This window comes from Akebia trifoliata, chromosome 15 (genome assembly GCF_017979445.1).
Source record: "Akebia trifoliata isolate Shusen 1 chromosome 15, ASM1797944v1, whole genome shotgun sequence".
Classification (NCBI taxonomy): domain Eukaryota; kingdom Viridiplantae; phylum Streptophyta; class Magnoliopsida; order Ranunculales; family Lardizabalaceae; genus Akebia; species Akebia trifoliata.
The window spans coordinates 27,264,017-27,287,977 of record NC_141389.1 but is presented as its reverse complement, the minus strand read 5'-3'; the positions used below and the strand labels follow the sequence as shown (position 1 = coordinate 27,287,977).

General features: G+C 33.3%; 3 protein-coding genes across 6 annotated transcripts; 2 read left to right on the top strand and 1 right to left on the bottom strand.

Annotated features, from left to right (window-relative positions):
- Positions 1-1,961: 1,961 nt before the first annotated feature.
- Positions 1,962-3,058, top strand: LOC147384944 (uncharacterized). Its single transcript, XM_086426915.1, has one exon. The coding sequence runs from the start codon at positions 2,091-2,093 to the stop codon at positions 2,901-2,903; it is 813 nt and encodes a 270-aa protein (XP_086283041.1). The 5' UTR covers positions 1,962-2,090; the 3' UTR covers positions 2,904-3,058.
- A 10,796-nt stretch (positions 3,059-13,854) lies between these two features.
- LOC147384943 (SOUL heme-binding family protein) lies at positions 13,855-17,456 on the bottom strand. Of its 3 annotated transcripts, none has more exons than XM_086426750.1 (8): positions 17,153-17,456; positions 16,972-17,058; positions 16,808-16,878; positions 16,389-16,490; positions 16,168-16,272; positions 15,487-15,622; positions 14,289-14,398; positions 13,855-14,198 (listed from the first exon to the last, which is right to left on the bottom strand). In XM_086426750.1, exons 1-8 carry the CDS (start codon positions 17,364-17,366, stop codon positions 14,127-14,129), a joined length of 897 nt encoding a protein of 298 aa, XP_086282876.1. In that variant the 5' UTR covers positions 17,367-17,456; the 3' UTR covers positions 13,855-14,126. The 3 variants fall into 3 exon arrangements, with proteins under 3 accessions (XP_086282876.1, XP_086282877.1, XP_086282878.1); XM_086426751.1 differs by having other exon boundaries at positions 17,159-17,455; XM_086426752.1 differs by having other exon boundaries at positions 17,181-17,455.
- A 1,359-nt stretch (positions 17,457-18,815) lies between these two features.
- LOC147384942 (pentatricopeptide (PPR) repeat-containing protein) lies at positions 18,816-22,624 on the top strand. Of its 2 annotated transcripts, none has more exons than XM_086425310.1 (2): positions 18,816-18,927; positions 20,211-22,623. In XM_086425310.1, exon 2 carries the CDS (start codon positions 20,304-20,306, stop codon positions 21,753-21,755), a length of 1,452 nt encoding a protein of 483 aa, XP_086281436.1. In that variant the 5' UTR covers positions 18,816-18,927; positions 20,211-20,303; the 3' UTR covers positions 21,756-22,623. The 2 variants fall into 2 exon arrangements, with proteins under 2 accessions (XP_086281436.1, XP_086281437.1); XM_086425311.1 differs by lacking the exon at positions 18,816-18,927 and having other exon boundaries at positions 20,551-20,679; positions 20,774-22,624.
- Positions 22,625-23,961: the final 1,337 nt, after the last annotated feature.

Sequence of the window (23,961 nt, the reverse complement as noted above, 5' to 3'; positions counted from 1 at the left end):
GTCAAATGTTGGTCGACATGGAAGTGATACATCTCAACCATAAAAGTTTATATAACTTATTTTCCTTTAAACGTATTAGCATTCCTCCCCCCAAATGATGTCTAAATTGCAATTGCAAGAATAAGAAACAAAAATATATGAAATAGATGCCTTTTCCATTAATTTTTAAATAATGAATTTTACTTTTGTATAAAAACAACCATACACCCAAGTGCACATTACTAGTAAAAATAAAAATAAAAGTTGAGAGCTAGGACAATGTACTAAGATGATTGAACAATAGAAGAGAAAATGAGATTTTTTTTTTTTGTCGTCTATCCATTAGAGGCGATTAAAATTATTATTTTGAAGTCTTGAATGACGATGGGAGAAGTTCTTTTTTATTTATTTTAGTTTTAAAAAAAAATTATGGACACAACACAATATTCAAGGCAGGTCAGGTTTAAAAAAAATAATTAAAGTTTTTTGTTTTAAGGGCACCCTCATCTTCTCCGATGAACCAATACATCAGAAACCGACACAAGTCAAAATCCTCTCCTCCAAGGATCTCTTCTCTCTGATTTTCTTATTCTCCTCCTCCGATCTCTCTCCGTCTCTCTATCTTTCTTCACTTCTCCGATTTCTCTCCCTTTCTGTGATTTTCTCATCATCATCCTCCTCGTATGAGTCCTCAAAATCTTTGAAGATGAGAGGGATTCCCTTTGACATAGAGTGTCTACAACATTTTTGAATTTTTAGAACTGCCCCTAAAAATGAGAGGGCCCTTAGAGTTCTATGACATGTCAGTAAAATTTTCCTTAGCTTTATTTAACTCCCTCACCTCCAAATGTTTTCAAAATGCACTCTACCCAAAAAAAAAAAAAATAAATAAATAAATAAAATTGAACCCATCTTATAATCATCATCATAAACCATGATCATCATGCATCAAAGAGAGAGAGAGAGAGAGAGAGAGAGTGCGGATGACTAACTACCAAATTGAAGCCCTTTTTCTTAATGGATGAATTAAATGGCTAGAAATCACTAACCACTATTGGTTTTGATAGGTAGATGTTAGAACAACAATCAATGGTTGGGCCAAATATCTCCCGAGTTTGGTGGGCATATATAACAATGTATCACCTCACATGTTTCTATAACTGTTTTTGTGTTTATTTATTCAATAATTTAAACATTATTTGTCTTCATTTTCCATCCAAACAATAATAATTTTTTTATATTTAATCCTGTACGAATGTAAGATAGCGCTATAAAAGTTGGGTTTTGGGTAATTTAAACATACCCCCTCAAAGTTTTGCTGAATTTTTTACATACCCGTTCTCAAAAAGATGACATACATGCCTTGACCTTAGTCTATACTGAAAAGACTGATGAAAAATGACCTAAAACGCCCACTCCTCCTTCATTCTTTACCCAAAAACTCAACCTCTCTTAGATTTTCTATTTCAAAAAAAAAATTCCAACTCATAATCTTCAATCTCTAGTAGAAAACCTTGATTTTCTATCCTAAAAATTCAAAAAATTCCAAGAAATCGTTCTAAAAATTCATCTTTTATTTATCAAAAAAAAAGTAGAATTATTATTATTTTTAAAAAGCTGGAGTCTGGCTTGATTCTGAATGACGAGGGCATTAAAATCATTTTGTCTTAGTCTTTAACAGGAGACCAAAGTCAAGGAACCTTGTATCACTTTGAAAACACATGGATACAGACATTTCTTTCAGGCTGAGTAAACGGCTTCCTTAAATTAGGAGCCCGAGGTGTTTTAAACACCAATCTAAGAATGCCACGTAGACACCTATCCTATTTTATAGGAACGGATAACTGTATTAGATAGTCTTTTTAAATCACCATCTTTATTTGTTTTTTAATTGGAAAATGTTGAACTCGGAGTCAAGCGTGGCCTTGAAGCAATTAAAGTCTAACGTGACAACTTCTTTGGAAAAAAAAAAAAATCTATTTTTTAACTCCATTTTAATTATTTATTTAATTTTTAAGTTTCCTGACCTATAAATTCCAAAAACATCCCTCAAACATATTCAACTTTTCTCTCAACCCCTCCTTCTCTCTCTCTCTCTCTCTCTCTCTCAGATGCCACAAAGCGATCTCGAAACCGTAATCCGTAGTGGAAGTGGACGGAAAATCGCCTGTGAAACGGTAATCGACGGTGATCCTCCACCGGAAAAAGTAGAAATTCCGGACAATCCGCCTGATTTTCCGGCAGAATCATTTTATCTCTCTAAAGAAGACGAACTCGACTGGTTCGATCGTAACGCGGTTTACGATCGAAAGGACTCTTGGAATGCTAATTTTAATACTAATTCGAATTCGAATTCGAATTCTCAACGATTTTCTTTGAATTTGAAGTCCAACGCATCGATCATCGGTCTTCCAAAGCCTCAGAAAATCTGCTTCGTCATCAGTAAACTCCGGAAGAATTGCAAGCAACCGACAGCCAGATTTTTTCCGAAACGGTCTCAATCTTCTAGAAAATCGGCCGATTCGGTAAGTGAACCGTCTTCTCCGAAAGTCTCCTGTATCGGAAGAGTTAGATCTAAGAAGGAGAGAAGCCTTCGTCGGATAAACCGATGTCGATCGAAAAAGACTTCGACCGTTTCTGGACCGGAGAAAACCGGATTCTGGTCTTGTTTTAAGGATGCTTTCCGGTTTGGTTGTCGAAAAAACCAGGCCGTTGATGTGGCGGAGACGTCAACGAAATCACCGCCGCAGAAGAGCATGACAGGTGAGAAACGTAAGAAATCATCGACGGATCCGGTTTCGGATCCAACCGGATTGGGTGGAGTGAAGCGGTTCGCGTCGGGGAGGAGATCTGAGTCGTGGGTTGGCTGTGATGTGGATCTCGAGGTTTCAGCGTCGGACTCGCGTGATCGTGGTTTGGTATAGCATCGTCGTTGGGTGGGCCCGCCTCGCTTCTATTTGAATTTTTTGTTGACACGTGGCAGCTTATATGAAGGTGATTCCAGTTGTATATATTTTATTTTTTTGTTTCCATTTTGTAATTTCTTTTGTAAATAATATTCGGCAAATCTTTAATATTATTAATATTGTGAGAATTTTATAATTATTTATTAACATACATTTATGTATATATTAATTATTATAATTTTTTATAAAATAATAGAAGATGGCTTGTATAAGCGCATATATATCTAAAGGGTTTATCAATTTAAAATATTTATTAAAGTATGATTTTTAAATATTATATAATAAAAAATATATTTTTATAATTTAAAAAACTAATTATTGTAATTCTATGATGGTGAGAAGTAATTTTCTTGGATTTTAATCAAAATGATCTTAATTATATTAAATTTTAATATAAAAATGGGAGCATTTATGGGATCCATAATATTGTCTTAGTCATCTCAATTGTCAATGGAGACGTGTGTAATGAATCTCATTCAACTTAGGTCAGAATAAGACCCCAATTTGATTAAACATAGCATCAAAGTACTTCGAAAGAAAGATGTATGAATTTAATTTTTTTTTTTAAATCCCAAAATGACTATAAGTCCATTAAGTAAGGTTAGTATTGTGTTCAGTTAACTTAGGTCCATAGGGGGTTTATGGTGACTCTATGGTACAACCCTCGTCTCTAGGATTGGATTAGGGTTCATCCAAGCACAATGTGAACCTGCCTGCTGCCCATTGATAACCCTAAGTTCGAGTTTGATACGAGTTCGTTGCATGAGTAATTATCTGAAATGCTTACAGAATTGAATGTCTTTGGAAGAATAAATTTATTGTATCCCTAATCACAAAAAGCTTGATGTAGTAATGTCGTGTGAAGTATTTTTTGGGCAAATTAATCCTATTTGCAAAAGCATTCAACTTTACCCTTGTCGTCATTTTTATTGGCCGTTGGATCTCTACTCTCCAACGTTTGAGATCATGCTAAGTAACTAGATCTCGACCCTACTTAAAAGAAAAAAAAAAAATTTCATCGTTAATTCTTAATCATTGAATTGACCATTTTTATTAGTCAACGATAATATTTACATGAATTTTTCTTTTTTCCCCTTTTATATAATATTTACAAGTCTAATAGAAGAGATAGTTTGAGGTAAAAAGATTTCCCAATATTTATAGAAGAATAATGATTTTCTCACACCCCCTCTGATATAACACATAATCGTAGTTCATTTTCATCGGGATATGTAGAATCATAAATCTTTTTCTTATATCCTGAGGTAAATGATTTATGATTCTGTGTCAAATTGTCACGACTCTTCATAGAATTCTTCAATCTTTATCCTTATGAAAAATTTTCTCTCCTTTTTTTTTTTTTTAAATCTAATTTTTCAACCCCAATCATGGTGGTTCATAAGATTTTCTTGAGTGATAATTGGTATCTTTTCTATTAAAATTCATACAATATTATAGGGGTCTCAACAACCCATTTTTTAGTACTTATCCCTTTTAGACGATTGTGCCACATCTCAATAGTTGACTCGAAGACATCTTTGACACTATCGTTTATTTCACATTTGAGGCAACTAATGATGAAATATGAAATCAACTAATTGGACTTAATGTATTTTTTTTAATATATATTATTATTGAATTATAAGGTGAGATGATGTGATAATGATATAAACTCTGTCTCTTGGCGGATTGGTAAACTGCTCCAAAAAGTGGTGGGCTCACCATGTATTAGTCAGATTAGACTTTTTAAGCCTCATTGGTACCTCAAAAAGTTTGAGGGTATGTTAGAATAACGAAATTACTAAAACAGGCATATATGATTTCCAAAACTATGTGTTGATACATTTTATTTTAAATATGAGTCGTGATAATCTGACTCACTTTTTTGTATGATCCTTCATAGAATCATAGATCTTTTGCTTCGGGATACACAAGGACAAATCTTTATGATTTTATATGATTATGTGAAGGGAACGTACAAAAAAGTCAGTCGGATTTTTAACTATTTATCAAAGAGGGCATATCCCCATTTGGTATATATTTATTTTTTTCAAAAAATATCCATTGAAAGATCATTTATTAAATTTATTTGTATATCTTTCTTTTGGTTCTCATACTAAATGATTTTTTTTTTTTTTTCCAAAATGGATATCTGTATAGATTTCCATAAGGAAAATATTCAAATAAAATCAAGAAAGTGATCATAGAGTAGGTGCTTTTCTTTAAAAAAAATAATTTAATACCAAAATGGGTATGAATCCTTTTTAGTAAACATTTAGAAAACAGGTAGGTTGGTAACTTGGGCATCATACTCGCCCCAGTCGATAAACACCCATAAAAAAATGTCCGGCCTACGTTATGCTCGTTACATTTACCACTATTCATTGCATGTAACGTCTCATTTTATAAATGAGGGAAAAAAAAGATGATTTAGACATACCCTTCCACATTATGATGAATACTTGAGGTATCAATATGCCTTCATCTTCAACATGAAAGTTCCTTAATTTTTCTTACAAAATTCCATCATCCTCCTCCAACTCTTCAACCTTTGGGGTAAATTATCTTTAACCTATTCAATCTCGTCTTCAACCTCTCATAGAAAATCTTTGAACTTGTTACAAAAAAAATCCATCATCTTCTATTTCTCCAAGAATCCTATTATGTTTTTGAGATTTGATGATTAAGGAAAAAAAATACTTTAGTGTTCAAGATGATTGAGTTTGGGGAGAAAAATCAAGTTATTTTTTTGGTTGAAGGTTGAATAAAGATGAGGGTATTTAGGTCATTTATTATAATTTCTCATAGAAGATTGAGGTCTAATGGTGTGTCATCAATTTGAAAACATGGGTATCTCAAATATTCATCAAAACATGTAAGGATATTTTTAAATCACAAATAAATAAATAAATAAATTGTGATGTAGACTAGGTAACGTGTGCCACATTCTACGATCGAGATTCCATCGTTCACATGTACATGTTTCACTAATCAAAAAAATGTTGAAAACTGCTTAACAATGTTTACTTTCAAGGTTATCAACTACTTATCTTGTTTTGTGGGGAAATGTTAGTCTTTTTAGTGTTTTTCAATCAATCATAAAGGTTGCTTTCTATCTTTTGTTTTTGTTGTCTTTTTCTTTCTTTCTTTCTATTTTCTTTCTTAGGTGATTAGTGTTTGATAAGACTTTTGAAGTCTGAATATGGCGGTGGTCCACCTTTAAAATTTAGACTTCATAAATTTTATTTCTATTTGTTTTATTTTAGATTTAAATTTCAGAATTAAAATTCAGAAGTTTTGATCCAACGATAAAGGACGCTGGATGAAACTTCTAAAGTCTGATTTCTAGTTTCCAGACTTCAGAAGTGTTACCAAACGTAGCCTTAGATTTTTGATGTGCCGGAATGAGATATTTGAGATTCCCTATATTTTGAAACTGAGGAAGTGCCTCGGCCTCTATCTATTATAATAGACTAATGTAAAATGACTTAAAAGGCCTTGTCATCTTCAATACAACACACAAAAAAAAAAAAAAACCCTTGAATTTTTTTTTTCTCAAAATCAGTCATCTTTGATTACTTGGGTAATTTATTTATTTTTTAGTGTTTTTTTTTTACTTTCATCTTCTCCCGCAAGATTCTATCTACATCAAACTACAAACGTTGAGAACAAAATAGGATTTTCGGGGACTTCAGCCTAGTTAATTTGACACATTGAAAAGCAACTTTGAGGTCGTGGGTTCAAGTCCAACTTGCCCATCGAAAAAATAAAGAAAAGAGGAGGATTTTCAAACAAAATAAAAATAGGAGACATGTGGAATTTTGGGTATAAAAATCTAGAGTTTTCTACTTGGGCTGAGGTGAGGTAGGAAACAATGGATTGGAGATGAGGCTCTGTGGATTAAAAATAATTTATCATAGTGGATAAATAGCTTGAAGATGACTGTTTTTGGAAGAAAAAATAAAGCAGTTTTGGCTAGAGGATGAAGAGAAGATTGAAGTTAAGAGGGCATGTCATTGTTTTGAAAACATAGAGGGGTATCTAAAAAATTCACCAAAATATGGAGGGGCATGCCTAAATTATTCTTATTTTTCAATGGAAAGGGTGGGGTGGGGACATTTCCTTTCTTGATTCTGAAGACACTATAACCCTTGAATTGACTTAGAAAATATCTTATCATACATGGTTCATATACATTCCCATTCAAAATCCTGAGATGGTATTATAAAGGTAGAACACACTGTACCAAATGTGAAAAAATGAAATAGCAAAAATAACACAATCGCACAAAACACAAGGACTTACGTGATTCAACAGTGTGCCTATGTCCACGGACAGAGCAAGAACAATCACTATTTTCTCATTAGTTTTACAGCCCCAAAGATCTCTATTTAAAAAATCGGGAGTTACCAAAACATGCAAATCTCCCCAAAATTGAAAACCCCACCTTCAAAAAAAAACTATTACACAATTGCCCTTTTCACACCCCTTAAAAAATTTGGGCCGACAGGGGTCTGCACACCTTGTAACTCTGAGTAGCGCAATATAATACAAGACATTTACACAACACCAACTACACAAACCTGATAATTCGAGTAAAACTTTTCTACTGACCTCAAAATATGTTGGAATTTAGAGGGTTGAATTGGAAAACCCTTTAATATTCATTTAATTGCAACCATATGGTAAATAAATCTATTAACCATAGGGTATTTAAATCCCATGTTTGCTTTTTGCCTTTTACTTTATGCTTTATGCTTTTTTACTTTATTGCTTTATGTTTAGTTGAATGTTTTGATTTTGCCTTGAGAAATTTTAGTCCCACATCGACTAGGAGAAGAATTGATTTGCAATTCTTAAGTAGTTGTGCTTCTAATAGCTTTAAAGTGGATAGAAGTAGTGAGCGGGCTCACACGCGCACACGGGGGTCCAAGAGGAAAACCCATGGTTCTAATAGGAATTTGGATCCACCGGTCCGAAAACCTTAATTCGTGCGCGCAGGGGGGTGCAAATTCTCAGATTTACACCTCGCGTGGGTGCGCGCATAGGCCCGTTTTTGCTTTAATTTTCAAGGTCCGTTTTTATTTAAAAATTCTAGACGTTTTTTAAATTAAATTCTGTTTTGAACCAGTGTGTCTATTCTGAACCAGCACAATGTGCCTGTTCGGAACCTGTTTGTGACTATTCTAAACAGTCACTTTCTCTTTTATTTATATCAATTGTTTAGTCGATTTAAACTACTTGATTTTCTCTGCTATTACATATTTTCGAATTATTAGTAATTTATTATTCGTTGTGAGAGCACACAACATCATCGAGTTCGAAGTTACGTTCCAATTTAGAGTACCCTTTTGGATACGTGGGTTGTTGAATCCTGCAGAACGAACGCCTATAGATTGTGGTACCGTAGCAGGGGCGAATTTCGTTTTAGGACAGTGCTTTGTGCACGCCTCAACCATTTCTTTTTAGGTAATATTTTTCTTTTACATTCAATTTCGAAATTAAGATTTGTTCTAACTTCTTCTCACTTTGCCAAAAGAAATCAGTATTCAGAAATAACAATCTAAAACGAAATTATTTTATTACTGATTTCTATGGAGACAGTCTCTAATTCCGTGCACAGTGAAAAACCCGATAAATTCGATGGAAAGAATTTTAAATTCTGGCAACAAAAAATATTGTTTTATTTAACAACATTACATTTGGCTCATATCATCACTCAAGAACCAGTTTCTTTAGATGATGATGAGGATGACCAAATCAAAAGAATCGAATATCGGAAATGAGAACATTCCAATTAAATGTGCCGAAATTATATCCTAAATGGATTAAGTACTGTTATTTATAAGGTGTATTCTTCTATTGAGTCTGCCAAAACATTGTGGGAAATTCTTGAAAAGAAATATACTTTAGAAGATGCCGGCACAAAGAAATTTGTTGTTGGGCGTTTTCTAGATTTTAAGATGGTAGACTCTAAATCAGTTGTATCACAATCCGAAGAGCTCCAAATCCTTATTCATACTGAAGGTATGAGTATAAGTGAAGGATTCCAAGTTGGATCAATAATTGAAAAATTACCACCATCTTGGAAAGACTTCAAAAATAATTTGAAGCATAAAAGAAAGGAAATGGGACTTGAGGATCTAGTGATAAGACTTAGAATTGGAGAGGATAACCGAAAAAATGAGAAGAAGATTGAAACAAATTCTATGATTTCTAAAGTGAATGTAGTGGAAGAAGAACCTTCCAAATTCACTAGAAAGTTCAAACCCGGATTCCAGAAAAAATATGTAAAGAAAAATTTTCATGGTCCAAAAGCCAATATCTAGAAGATCAAGGGAAATTGCTATTTTTACAATAAACCTGGACATCGGGCTAAGGATTGTCGCAAAAGAAAAAATCAGCAACACCATCAGAAACATGAACAAGCCAATGTGACTGAAACTCAGAACCTATCAGCGGTTGTTTCAGAAGTGAATCTCGTAGGAAATACCAATGATTGGTGGTTGGATACGGGAGCCACCAAGCACATATGCTCTGAGAGAGGCATGTTTTCCTCTTACAACAACGTTGGAGATGAAAAGTTATTCATGGGAAATTCTTCCACATCGCTGTGATCGGAAAAGGAAAAGTGAATGTGAATTTCACATCTGGCAAAGTTCTGACTCTGAATGACGTGCTACATGTTCCAGAAATTCGAAGAAATCTAGTTTCAGGATCTCTTTTAAGTAAGAGAGGCTTCAAAATGGTGTTTGAGTCTGATAAATGTATAATTACAAAGAATGAAATGTTTGTGGGCAAGGGCTATCTATGTTATGGATTATTTAAACTCAATATAATTTCTGATTTTATTAATAATATTAATTTTTTTGCTTATGTTTCTGAGTATTCTAATATTTGGCATGCTAGATTAGGCCATGTTAATAATAAATCAGTTATCAAATTAATGAATAGTGGTATGATTCCTAAAATGCATATTGATGTATCTAAAACCTTTTAAAAATATTGAAAGATGTACAAAACCTTTAGAATTAATACATTCTAATTTATGTGATCTCAAATACATTCAATCTAGAGGCGGTAAAAAATATTCCATAACTTTTATTGACGATTGCACTAGATTTTGTATGATATATCTTTTAAGTAGTAAAGATGAAGCATTGGAAATGTTTAAAATTTATAAATTAGAAGTTGAAAATCAACTTGAAAATAAAATTAAAATTTTAAGATCTGACCGAGGAGGAGAATATGAATCTAATTCTCTAACTATATTTTGTCTAGAAAATGGAATAATACACCAAACTATTGCTCCTTATTCTCCCCAACAAAATGGTATAGCAGAGAGAAAAAATAGAACTTTAAAAGACACGATAAACTCTTTACTTGTTAGTTCAAGTGTACCTTTAAATTTATGGGCAGAAGCTCTTTTAACATCTTGTTATATTTTAAATAAAATTCCATTAAAGAATTCTGAAAAATCACCTTATGAACTTTGGAAAGGTAGAACACCTACTTTTAAATACATGAAAGTGTGGGGGTGTTTAGCCAAAGTGACTGTCCCTTTACCTAAAAGAACAAAATTAGGTTCTAAAACTATAGATTGTATTTTTATTGGATATGCCATTAATAGTAGTGCATATAGATTTCTTGTTTATAAATCTGATATAAATGATATTAATCCTAACACTATAATTGAATCCAGGGATGCTGAATTTTTTGAGGATGTGTATCCTTGTAAGGATAAAATTGAAAAACCATTAAAAAGATCTCACATTGACTTATCTAATAATGAACCTAGAGAACAAGAATCTGATATAGAACCTAGGAAAAGCAAGAGAACTAGAATAGCAACATCTTTTGGACCTGATTTTATTAGTTTTCTCTTAGAAGGAGATCCTCAAACTTTTAAAGATGCAATTTCAACACCTAAGGCTCCATTTTGGAAAGAAGCTATAAATAGTGAAATGGATTCAATTATGGTAATAACACTTGGGTATTAGTTAATCTACCTCCTGGTAATAAAACAATTGGTTGTAAATGAATTTTTAAAAGAAAATTAAAATCTGATGGAACTATAGATAAGTAAAGCCAGATTAGTGGCTAAAGGGTACAAGCAAAAAGAAGGCATTGACTTTTTTGACACTTATTCTCCTGTTACTAGGATCACTTCTATTAGAATTCTTATTGCTATAGCTTCCATTTATAAATTAGAAATTCATCAAATGGATGTAAAAACTGCATTTTTAAATGGAGAACTTGATGAAGAAATATATATGCATCAACCAGAAGGATTTGTAATTAAAGGACATGAAAATAAAGTTTGTAGATTAATTAAATCCTTATATGGTTTAAAACAAGCTCCAAAACAGTGGCATGAAAATTTTGATAATATAATGATATCAAATGGATTTAGAATCAATGAAGCGGATAAGTGTGTTTACTATAAAACTATCTTTGATTCTTATGTGATAATATGCTTATATGTAGATGACATGCTAATTTTTGGATCTAATATAAATGTTGTAAATCAAACTAAGAAATTATTATCTAGAAATTTTGATATGAAAGACTTAGGTCCTGCTGATGTAATTTTTTGAATAAAAATTTTTAGAAATAATAATGGATTTGGTTTATCACAATCTCACTATATTGAAAATGTTCTGAAACGTTTTAATCAGTTTGATTGTATTCCTGCAAAAACACCTTTTGATTCAAATTGTAAGTTAATGAAAAATATTGGTAAAGGTGTTTCTCAATTAGAATATTCTCTAAGTTATTGGTTGTTTAATGTATATTATGAACTGTACTAGGCCTGATATTGCATATTCAGTAAATAGATTAAGCAGATACACTAGCAATCCAGGACATGATCACTGGAAGCTTTGGTGAGGATCATGAGATACTTAAAGTATACCATGAGTTATAGGCTGCATTATAATAGATATCCTGTCGTATTAGAAGGATACAGTGATGCCAATTGGATATCAGACTCGGAAGAGTCGAAATCCACTAGTGGTTATATTTTTACACTTGGAGGTGCAGCAATCTCATGGAAATCCACCAAGCAAACGTGCATAGCTCGTTCCACCATGAAATCTGAGTTTATTGCCATGGACAAGACTGGTGAAGAAGCTGAGTGGCTAATGAATTTTCTTGTTAACATTCCTATTTGGCCTAAACCAGTATCTGCAATATCTAATCACTGTGACAACCAAGCTGCCAGTGCAAGAGCAAAAAATATTGTATATAATGGCAAGTCAAGACATATTAAACGGAGACACAACTCTGTAAAACAACTACTTTCTAATGAAATTATTTCCATTGACTTTGTAAAGTCTAAGGAAAATTTGGCGGATCATCTAACAAAAGGATTATCTAGAGAGTTAGTTGCATCGACTTCGAGGGGAATGGGCCTAAAGCCTACTAATTAAAAATTATTGCAATGGAAACCCAACCTAATTGATTGGAGATCCCAAAAATTAGGTTCAATAGGAAAACCAGTTGAAGTAATTTAAAAAGAAAACACTAATGGAATAGAGTGTTCCAAGTCCATTCCTATGAAGTGTTTAGTGTTGCCTGTAAAACAGAAAGGTTGAATTATAATTCTTAATGTTGCCTATACTTGTAAAAGTGGAGTATATCAGGGTACTTCTCATAGGCACACCTAAATGAGTGTAGAATTGGGCCGATTCTATAAGAGTTAAGGCTAAGCTCTCTAAAGCACTCATGATACCAGGATATGTTCATGGCCAAAATGAACACCATCGATAGAACTTGATAGTTGATTGAGTAACCTGTGTGTATAGTCTATTGTTTAGGTTTACACTAAAGGTTGACAGTTCAAGGCTTAAAGTCCACTGATCGACTTGTAAATCCGATAGATTTATACTAGGTAAGGTTCAAGTCCAAAAGACACCTATACTGAAACATGGTTGTTCAAAGTGCTCTCTCTTTATATATTTTATATATTTTTAGTTTGAATTTTCTGCATTCATGTGGAGGATTGTTGGAATTTATAGAGTTGAATTGGAAAACCCTTTAATATTCATTTAATTGCAACCATATGGTAAATAAATCTATTAACCATAGGGTATTTAAATCCCATGTTTGCTTTTTGCCTTTTACTTTATGCTTTATGCTTTTTACTTTATTGCTTTATGTTTAGTTGAATGTTTTGATTTTGCCTTGAGAAATTTTAGTCCCACATCGACTAGGAGAAGAATTGATTTGCAATTCTTAAGTAGTTGTGCTTCTAATAGCTTTAAAGTGGATAGAAGTAGTGGGCGGGCTCAAGCGCGCACACGGGAGTCCAAGAGGAAAACCCATGGTTCTAATTGTAATTTGAATCCACCGGTCCGAAAACCTTAATGCGTGCGCGCAGGGGGGTGCAAATTCTTGGATTTACACCTCGCGTGGGTGCGCGCATAAGCCCGTTTTTGCTTTAATTTTCAAGGTCCGTTTTTATTTAAAAATTCTAGACGTTTTTTAAATTTAAATTCTGTTTTGAACCAGTGTGTCTATTCTGAACCAGCACAATGTGCCTATTCGGAACCTGTTTGTGACTATTCTAAACAGTCACTTTCTCTTTTATTTATATCAATTGTTTAGTCGATTTAAACTACTTGATTTTCTCTGCTATTACATATTTTCAAATTATCAGTAATTTATTATTCGTTGTGAGAGCACACAACATCGTCGAGCTCGAAGTTACGTTCCAATTTAGAGTACCCTTTTGGATACGTGGGTTGTTGAATCCTGCAGAACGAACGCCTACAGACTGTGGTACCGTAGCAGGGGCGAATTTCGTTTTAGGACAGTGCTTTGTGCACGCCTCAACCATTTCTTTTTAGGTAATATTTTTCTTTTACATTCAATTTCGAAATTAAGATTTGTTCTAACTTCTTCTCACTTTGCCAAAAGAAATCAGTATTCAGAAATAACAAAATACACAATAACAACCTTCTAAAACAAATTTTAAATCAAATAAGGTGAACATACTTCCGCGGATATGTACAAATAAACAGCATTGTAGTTTGCATAGATACAATATTACATGACCAAACCTGATTGGGTTCTCGAACGAGAAGAAAAGTTTGATTGGTTTTGCAAATATATTCTGTATGTATATTCTTCCTATCAGAGTGATCCGAAATTACTTGATACTTAACAGTTGAGGAGCTATTATTGTTTCCTTTCAACTTCCAGCATGATCTCATTACGACGTGTAAATGGAAGCACAAATGGTGGATTGTACTGCAACCACATCAATAGAATGTAAATAACAGTGTTCCGGTCTTTCATGTGATGTACATTTTATGGAAAATCCAAAATTCAGAATCTTACCTGAGCAACTTCGACAAGGGCGTCCTCTTTTACTTGGAACTGCCCGTCACTCTTCAGAGCATCCTTTAATTTTGATTCTCGGCGTTTAATGTCTTCGTCCGTGACAAAACCTGATGTGAATGGAAAAAAAGAAAGATGTCACAAGCATTGATAATGGGTTTGAACCATCTAATGAAGAGTCGTGATAATATGACGCCCCCCTTTGACACACGCCCCATCACAGAACTGTAGATATTTTACCTCGGGATGCGCAAGAAAAGATTTATGATTATGCGTAACCCGAGGCAGATGATCAACGGTTCTGTCATGGGGGCATGTGTCAGAGGAAGGGGGGGGCGTTAAAAAATCATTACACATCTAAGGAATTATTGGGTACAAAACTATTCTTTTTTTTGTAACATGTAAAGTAAATTACTCCAATACCTCCGTTTTTGTAGAGCCGCTATTGGCACCCCAATTTTTACTTATTGGTTATAACAACACCCAATTAAAAATAAAGAAAATAAGAATTTGGTTGAGAATAAGTAAAAGTTAGGGTACCAATAGAATCTCTCTTGTTTTTATACTTGATTTATATTTTGTGGGTTTAGGATTTTATATGAGCCTAATCATAATTGTGAACAACTACTGAAATTGTTTGAATGAGTGTTATAATGTTTTGTAATGTTGAGATTATAATTTGAATCAAACCTTTGTAAAGTTTGAAGAGTGTTTTAATCTTTAATTGGGGTGTAATCAGTAAAAGTTGGGATACCATTAACAACTCTCTTTTTTTTCATAAAAATTCCTATAAAACATTTTTTTTCTTTTAGTCGCAAAAACACAAGGGCATTATTGGTAATGTATGCTGGCACTTATGTAAATAACTTGAAAATTGAATTTTTATAGAAATTATCATATCCATATAAGTTACATTCAAAACATGATTCTAAAACTCGTTTTGACGTCTCATCTCGTCCATGAATGAGACCGAGTCATCTCGGACAAGTTTTCCGATACGTTTGAGTCGTCTCGTTCAACAATGAGAAAAATGAACCATGGTTTTAAATCTCGTACGATACGTTTGACTTGTCCGTCTGTCTCATTGGTGGACGATACCAAGATGTATCAAATGAGTTGTCTCGGTCATGGACGAGATTTAAAACCATGATTCAGAAACCTTGGGTCCAACAATTCAAAGATCAGAGATATAACAAACCTGAAAAAGCAACCGCTGCGACAATTTTCCTGGGCACCTCCTTGATCTTCACAGAGGAATCTTTTGGCGACGGCAAGTTGGCACCATACTTGGATGGCATGACAAATGACATCTGCCACTTATCTTGACCTCTCGTCTTCATAAAACATAACAATGAGATCGGATAATGTTTAGATACTTATCCAAAAAAAAAAATTACTTGTCAAAAAAAAGATAATGTTTAGAAAGCAAGCTATAGAAATCCAAGAAGCATTCTATGCAATATGTTAAAAGTGGTGGTCAGAATTCGCTCTTTATTGGGTCCAAACAAGGAGATCAACTAAGATAAACACACGCATAATTATATGATTGTAAGTATTTGTTAACAAATTGAATAGGTTGTATTACACAGAGACCTAAGTAAAAAAGATACACAATCTAGGACTAAGCCCACAACATATAAAAACTACTACACTTGATATAAACTAATTACTAAATATTATTCTAACAATTATCTTCGACACCAACAAAATTAGGTGGAACTGAGCAAGATTGATCTTGACCCCCCTTGCACCCCACACACATGCACAAGCGTACAACACAAAATGTGGGAAATCCCGACCTAACTATTCCTCGAGAAAAACTAGGGATGACATTGAATTGTAAGTACGCAAGATATATCACATTCAAGACAAGACATACCCGCTTTGTTATCACGGGTGTTGTCATCTCCATTTTCTCTCCATCTGATCGAGCCTTTCGAGTAATGACGGGAGTAGTCATCTCCATTTTATCGTTCATGGTATTCTGCGAACATTGCAAGGGTTCAAAATTGGCATAGAGTTATTATTAAAAAAAAACCAAAAGTTATTTATCTAATTCAGTTTCACTTTCTTGTCAAAAAAGAGGTGTTTTCGTTATACCTTACCAAAAAGATACTCAGCCAAGACATTGAAAGCTTGAGATGAGCCATTGAAATCAAATCCATTCTTCCCCACCATTGTTGTCTCTGCTATAAAGTAGGGCTGTTTCACAGTATCAATCCATGAAAAAGAATATTTCAATCAAATTTCTCTTAATTTATCATCTCTTGGGACTACTAATTTCATAAATGCAGTCATTTCTAATTTTATATTTCTTAATCTTTCCACTCATCCATCTCGACATCCTTACCCATAATTTCTAATTCTAGAGTCCAAAATTTTAATTTAAACTCATCCCAATCTCATAACTTGTAAAGAGAGTTTAAACAAAAAAATTATCTAACAAATTTGTAAATATATATAAAAAATAGTAATCAAAATTATCAAATAAATCAAAGATAAAAGAAGTAAATCCATACCTCAATTTCTCTTATTTCATAATTTTCCATCCGACTCAACACTTTAAACTTCACAGTCTCAAGATCAGGAACTTAAAATAGCCAAAGAAACACAAATCAAACTCAAACATCAATCACACACAAATCAAACACCTCAAATTCTAGCAAATCAACAACAGAACTACCTGACATTAAAGCTTCCTCCAGATTCTGACTCTCGAATCTCTTCGGGAAAATGTATTTCGCAGATTCTGTGGCCAAATCCATCAAAACTGCAACCAAAAAAAAAAAAAAATCATTCCGAGAAAATTCTTTTTAAATATCACAAAAATTGAAGAGAAAATGTTTGGGTTTGGTTTCATGAACATTTACGTCTCTGAGAAAGAGAGGATGCCTGAGTAGCTAGGGCTAGAACGAGAGAGAATCGAGCTTCTGCAGCTGATATCTTCCTCTGCGGAGCACCAACACTTCTCTCCCTCACCATTGCTGTAACAGAGGAAGCTCTTCTAGGGTTTCTGGGAACAAATAAAGGGGTTTTGGAAAATGATTCAGAGGTTGCTGAAGGTTTGCTAGAGAACATTTTCGATTTTTCTCGATTATTAATTTTAATTCTGTTTCTGTTCCTGTTTAAGCATATTTTATTTTATTTTCTTACGAAATTTAGTTGGATAGATTGCAGAGATGTTGGCCTCTATTTTGTTTTGGATATTTTTAGAGAGCTGTTATTGGCAACCCCAATTTTACTTACTAAACCCCAATTAAAATAAAATATAGAATAAAAGAAAAATTATTAAAAGAGGTTAAAATATTTTAATATTTAAAAAAAAATTATTTTTAAAAAATTACCACAAACGAATTAAGTTGTTGAATAGTTTAGCATTTTAATAAATTGTTGTTGGACTGTCCAAAATTTTAAATGAAGGCTAAATTAGTGAGGTGTTAAAACGCTGAACAATCCAACATTTTAACCATTAAAAGGAAATTTATGGTAAAACAATGTATTTTAACACATTAAAATGCTAGACAGTTCAGCAAATTGTTAAAACGTTGGACTCTTGAGCAACTTAATTCATTTTTGATAATTTTTAAAATAATAAAATTTTTTTATAAATATTAAAATATTTTATCCTCTTTTAAAAATTTATCCTAAAATAAACCAATGATAGAGAATAAGTAAAAGTTGGGGTGCCAATATAAATTCTCTCTTTGTTATGTCTAGATTTCTAGGATGAATCTTGTACCGAATATGAGAAGCATATGATATTTTCTTAGTATTTTAGTTTAAATGAGAAAAGTGGGAGATATGTATCTTATACCTGTAATATGGGTAGTTTGGTAATTTGGAGAACTAATCCCTATTTTGTAAGAGATTAAGTTGTAATGGATAGTTAGAATATTTTATTATTTAATTGTCCAAATTTGTATAAAAAACTTGTCCATAAAATATTATAAAAATTCTATTTGGATTTGAAGACTAACCATCTTGAAATTGATTATGGAGGTCGTATCTTTCTCGAATGAGATTAAATTTATCTTTTTCTTCTTTTTTAAGTTTTTAAAAAATTAGGTAGGTAATAAAATTTTTGAGTTTGGTACATTGTTGATTTTAATTCCCAAACACATGTTTTTACAGTGAATTTGTAATTTTTATAATCTACAAATTCACGAGTCCGTAACTTATATTATCTACTAATTCATAAATAAAATATCAGTGATTTTGTTAGAAATTTATCAACGAATTCGTTGATTATAAAAGTGATGAATTCACTCGAAAGGCATGTTTTAATAATTAAAATGAACAGTGTACCAAAACAAAAAAATTTAAACATAAGTTGCGCACATTTTGGGAAAAATCTCTTACGGGCGTGAATTTGTAATGTTGAGGTAATTACTTAACAAAACTATAATCTTTGATTAGGAAGTAATGAATAATTCAAGAAAGTAGAGTGTAATACGTAAAAGTTGGGGTGCCAATAGCAGTACTTTTGACATTCTGTTGACCCACAAACTCTTACTATTGCCACACCAATTTGAATCTTAAAATAACCAACAAAGGTTTGAGAAATAAACTTCGAAAAGGCAAAAACGTGTTCACTCCCTTTCATTTCTCTCGTCTAAGAGTAAACCAACCATTCCATGAGGTACTCTCTCTCTCTGTCTCTCCCTCTCTGAGTAATTTTCTTACTTGAATCTATGAGTAATTTTCAACAAAGAAGGTTCTATGGGTAATTTTTTTACTTGAATTTATGTGGATTTAATAGGCATCAAATGTGTTTGATGAATTGTGTAAGAGAAGAATGGCAAATCCAACAAGCATACATAAATGGACTGATTACTACATTCCATGAGAAGTAAAACATCAAAGCCTTTATACCAAAACAAAAAAAAAACAAAAAACTTGATTGTAATTACACCTAATAATGTTCTTGATGATTGTGGATATTTACTTATTAACTACTTTTTATTTCAGTTATTAAATTCTCCAACCTTAAAATAAATAAATAAAATCTCCAAAGAAGGGACTAACCAATCATTTTTCTGGCAAAATCTTATTAAACAATCTTTTATTTTTCACTTCCAAGATAAGAATCTTGATTTTTCCCTAAAAACCCATCTTCCTCTACCCCTAGAATAAAAAAATTTACCCTTCAAACTCAACATTTTATCTTCTTCAACATTCAAATCTCAAGGAAAAAAGATTGGATTTTTAGAGTAGTAGTACTGGAGTAACATTAAAACTGACATCGATTCTCACATTGCTGATGTGGAGGTGAACACATAACTATAGATGCTTTTCACTCGTAACTCAATGAAAAGCATATATGGTTCCGTACATACATCCATGACAGCAATGTGAGAATCAATGTCAATATTAATGTTACTTCAACATTTTCATTTTTTAGAGAGGTTGAAGATGATGGGTTTTTGAGAAGAAGTCCAAATACATCATTTTGTATAATCCCTGAATTATTTTTTTCCAAAACTTTGACTTATCCGAATGAACTGAACTGAACTGACCCCCATCGAACAATTTCCAAATCCGAACTTTTGGATGCAACTAATGTTAATTTTCATAGTCATGGTTTCAAAACTCGTCCAAGACCGAGATGTATTGCCCAAATCGTCTTGGTATTATGTATGGACGAGACAGACGGACAAGTCAAGTTTTCGGATGAGATATAGAACTCACGTTCATTTTTCATTTTTTTGAACGAGATGTCTCAAACGTCTCGGAAAATTCGTCCGAGATGACTCGGTATCTGGCATGGACGAGACGAGAAGTGAAACCGAGTTTTAAAACCATGTTCGTAGTATGGATTCCTTATATTTTCTTAGACTTAATTCTAATTTTATTAGCAATAGTTATGCTGTTTTATTATGTGATCTTGAATGTATCAGTAACAAGAGTTGCCTTGTTTTATAGGTGATGAGGTTTTCTTCTTCTAGAAAAGTTTTGGCAATTAAACCCTGAAAGACCCCAACACACAGATAGTGTCCTTGTCAAAATTTCACAAAAATGGCCTCCAAAAAACTCTCTAAAGCCATCAACAAATCTCTGCCACCCCTCACAAAGAGCTATATTCTCACCAAACCCAAACCACCTGAAAACTATGTTGTCCCTCTCCCAACAGTTTCTCTCTCCCTCATTTCTCAAGAACAACTCCTTCAATTTCTCAAAAAAAATCTAAAATTCCCATTCACTTCTCAAGATCTCCTTACTTTCCTCACAAAGAAACTCCATCACCATCCCAAATTCACTCAATTTGATCTCCACATCTTCCGATGGGCTTCCGAGATTGATTCATTCCGTCACGATCATTTCACCTATGAATGGATGATTAGAACCCTAGCAATCACTGATCGATTCTCCGATCTTCATTCGGTCCTCGAAGGTATGATCTCCAATCCCTGTCCTTGTTCAGATGGAATTTTCTCTTGCCCTAGAACTGAGCCTATATTCAGATTTGCCATCAATTCTTATTGTAGAGTTGGTCAATTGGACGAGGCCTTGATCGCCTTTGAAAATATGAGGAAATTAATTGATGGAAAACCTAGTGTAATTCTGTACAATATCCTGATTAATGGCTTTGTTAGATTCAGAAAACATGAGAAAGCTTTGGAATTTTATGGTAGGATGGCTAAGGATAAGGTTAGACCTGATGTTTTCACCTTCAACACTTTGATCAGTAGTTACTGTCGAAATTCACAATTTGAGTCAGCTCTGGATCTGTTTAAAGAGATGAAAGCTAAGGGTTGTAGCCCCAATGTAGTAAGTTTCAACACATTGATTACAGGGTTTTTCAACGAGAAGAAATTTGAGGAAGGAATTGGGATGGCATATGAGATGCTCGATTTGGGTTATGAGTTTTCGATCATAACATGCAGTATTTTGTTCAATGGGCTTTGCAAAGAAGGTAGGGTTTCGGAAGCTTGTGATCTCTTAATTGATTTATCAAGAAAAGGGGCTATCCCTGATACGTTCAATTGTTTAAATGTTGTCGAGGGGCTTTGTCGGGAAGGGAAGATGGATAGAGCACTTGACTTCATGGATGAGTTGTGGGGGAAAGGGAAATTTGTGAGCCCTTTTGTATGCACTACTCTGATAGAATGTTTGAGGAATTCGGGAAGGATAGAGGAAGCATTCAATTTGATGGAAAGGATGCTAAAGGAGGGTATTGTTCCGGATAGTGTGACTTACAATTGTTTACTTCAAGGTGTGTGTAGTATTGGGAGAACGATGGATGCAAATAGGTTGAGAATGTTGGCTTCTAGCAAAGGTTTGGATCCGGATGGCATGACGTATAATATATTGGTTTCTGGGTTTTCAAGAGAAGGTAAAAGGAAGGAGGGAGAAGGTGTTGTGGATGAGATGTTGGATGAAGGATTTATACCCGATATCGCTACTTATAACAGGTTGATGGATGGTCTTTGTAATGGAAATAAGTCTTCTCTTCAGCAAAAAGATTAGTCTGTGTGGGTAAAGATATCTGTATATGGCAGCATTCGACACTAAGGTCATGGGAGCTGTGCCTTGTCCATGAGGAAGAGATGTTTTTTGGATTGAAAAGGGCTAATTTGGGTCTAATTCACGAGACCGAAAATGATGTAAAAAAGTAAATGTTTTTTTTTTCTTCTAATTGTCGAAAATAATAGGAATGATTACATGATTGGAATGATCTGATTGGTGTTTTTTTTTTCACATTGGCCCGGCCAAGAGGTGTCACTGTACTCAGATCGTTGGGAGTGATTCATGGATAGGAGGAATAGGAGTACGTATGGGATTTCCATTATTGTGTCTCTTCATAGTGTTAAGCTCTTATTTGTTCACAAAATCACATCATCATCATCACCTAATTCTAAGTGTAGAAGTTGGCCACATGAGCCTCAAATCTTGTTTGTTTAATTAAATCTGTAATTTGAATCTTGTTGAGAGTTATATAAATGTTTGTGATCTTTTTTTTTTTTTCCCCTTTCTTGAGCCAACTTGCTCATGGTTTTAAAACTCGTTTTGATGTCTCATCTCGTCCATGAACGAGACCGAGTTGTCTGAGACGAGTTTTCCTATATGTTTGAGTCATCTTGTTTAACAATGAGATTCATAACAATGAGAAAAATGAATCGTGGTTTTAAATCTCGTCTAATACGTTTGACTTGTCTATCCGTATCGTTAGTGGATGATACTGAAACATATTGGACGAGTCTTCTCGGTCTTGGACGAGATTTAAAATTATGAACTTGCTAAGTTGGTAAGATTTGATACAACTGCCTGGGTTGAACCCGTATTCATCCACTAATTAGAACAACTAACCCAATTTCGTAAATGACCTAAATGTTCTCATCTTCAACCCATTTTTTTACTCTCAATTTCAACTTTAAGATTCTATATGCTTCATGCTTTAAACCTCGAGACGAATATCGGATTATTGAAGTAGAAAGATGGAATGTTGGGTAGAAATATCAAGGTCATTGAAGATGATGAATTGAAGAATGAAAGAGGTTATGATGGAGGTTAACACCTCAACAATGACAAATTTTTTAAGATAAATTCTTATTTAATCTTAAAATTCTCTCTCCTTCAACCTTCAAATCCCTTAACTAGACAATTTTTGGTACAAAATTCAAAGGTTATGTAGACGACATGGAATATGATGGATTGGAGATGAGATTAAATGGTTCAAAATAGTTTACCCTAGAAATTAACAACTATGACAGATTTTCCGATAATAAAATCAAGGGATTTTAACTAGAGGTCGAAAATGGGTGTTTACGCCATTTTTGTTAGTCTTACAAAATCTTGACTTAGGTCGAGCTTAGTTGATAAAGTCCATGGGCGATGAAACCAATAAATATAAATATATATATATATATATGGGTGGTGTTCAAGGGCCAACTTTTTAGCAAACTTTTTGGCAAAACATTTTTCAAAACATGAGTTAGAGGTTTTGGAATGGGCTGATTTTTGGTGAGGATGATCTCTACGGTAAGGAGATCATCCTCACCAACAATCAGCCCATTCCAAAACTTCTAACTCCATAAAAAACAGTTTACAAAAAATGGACGGGCCATGATTTTTCAGCTTATAAACATGGGTTAGAAGTTTTGGAATGGGCTGATTTTTGGTGAGGATGATCTCCTCACCGTAGAGATCATCCTCACCAAAAATCAGCCCATTCCAAAACCTCTAACTCATGTTTTGAAAAATGTTTTGCGAAAAAGTTGGCCATTGAACGCCCCCCACCCCTATATATATATATATATATATATAGGCATACCCCCAACTTGTTTTGAAACTAATGATGTGTCCCTTGACCTAGTTCTACTTTAATAGACTAATTAAGAATGGGTTATATGTCATTATCTTCGACCTATAGCTAAAATTCCTTGATTTTTCTTTCAAGAAAATTATTGGGTATACGTTTTTTTTACAAGAGTTTTTGTACATTTCCAGTAATCCATTAATAGATCTATATAGATAGAGATCCATGGGACGTCTCAATCGAAAAAGAATCAATAGGAGAAAAAAAGAAAAAAGAAGAATCAGAATTGATCAAAATCTTTCTCAAAAGATAAAAAAATATAAGAGTTACTATTGCCACACTAACTTTTACCAACTCCACACCAACTGTGTGCAAGATTTATCATAGTCACTAAAGTCTCCGACTTATTGAAAAAGT

What these genes read in the sequence shown, in the direction of transcription:
- LOC147384942 (XM_086425310.1), top strand. Translation starts at nt 20,304, where the DNA reads ATGGCCTCCAAAAAACTCTCTAAAGCCATCAACAAATCTCTGCCACCC.
- LOC147384944 (XM_086426915.1), top strand. Translation starts at nt 2,091, where the DNA reads ATGCCACAAAGCGATCTCGAAACCGTAATCCGTAGTGGAAGTGGACGG.
- LOC147384943 (XM_086426750.1), bottom strand. Translation starts at nt 17,366, where the DNA reads ATGTTCTCTAGCAAACCTTCAGCAACCTCTGAATCATTTTCCAAAACC. An exon ending in CACCCGTGATAACAAAGCGG is followed by an intron (nt 15,623 to 16,167) that starts GTATGTCTTGTC and finishes TGTTTTATGAAG; the next exon opens with ACGAGAGGTCAAGATAAGTG. An exon ending in CGCAGCGGTTGCTTTTTCAG is followed by an intron (nt 14,399 to 15,486) that starts GTTTGTTATATC and finishes CATTCACATCAG; the next exon opens with GTTTTGTCACGGACGAAGAC.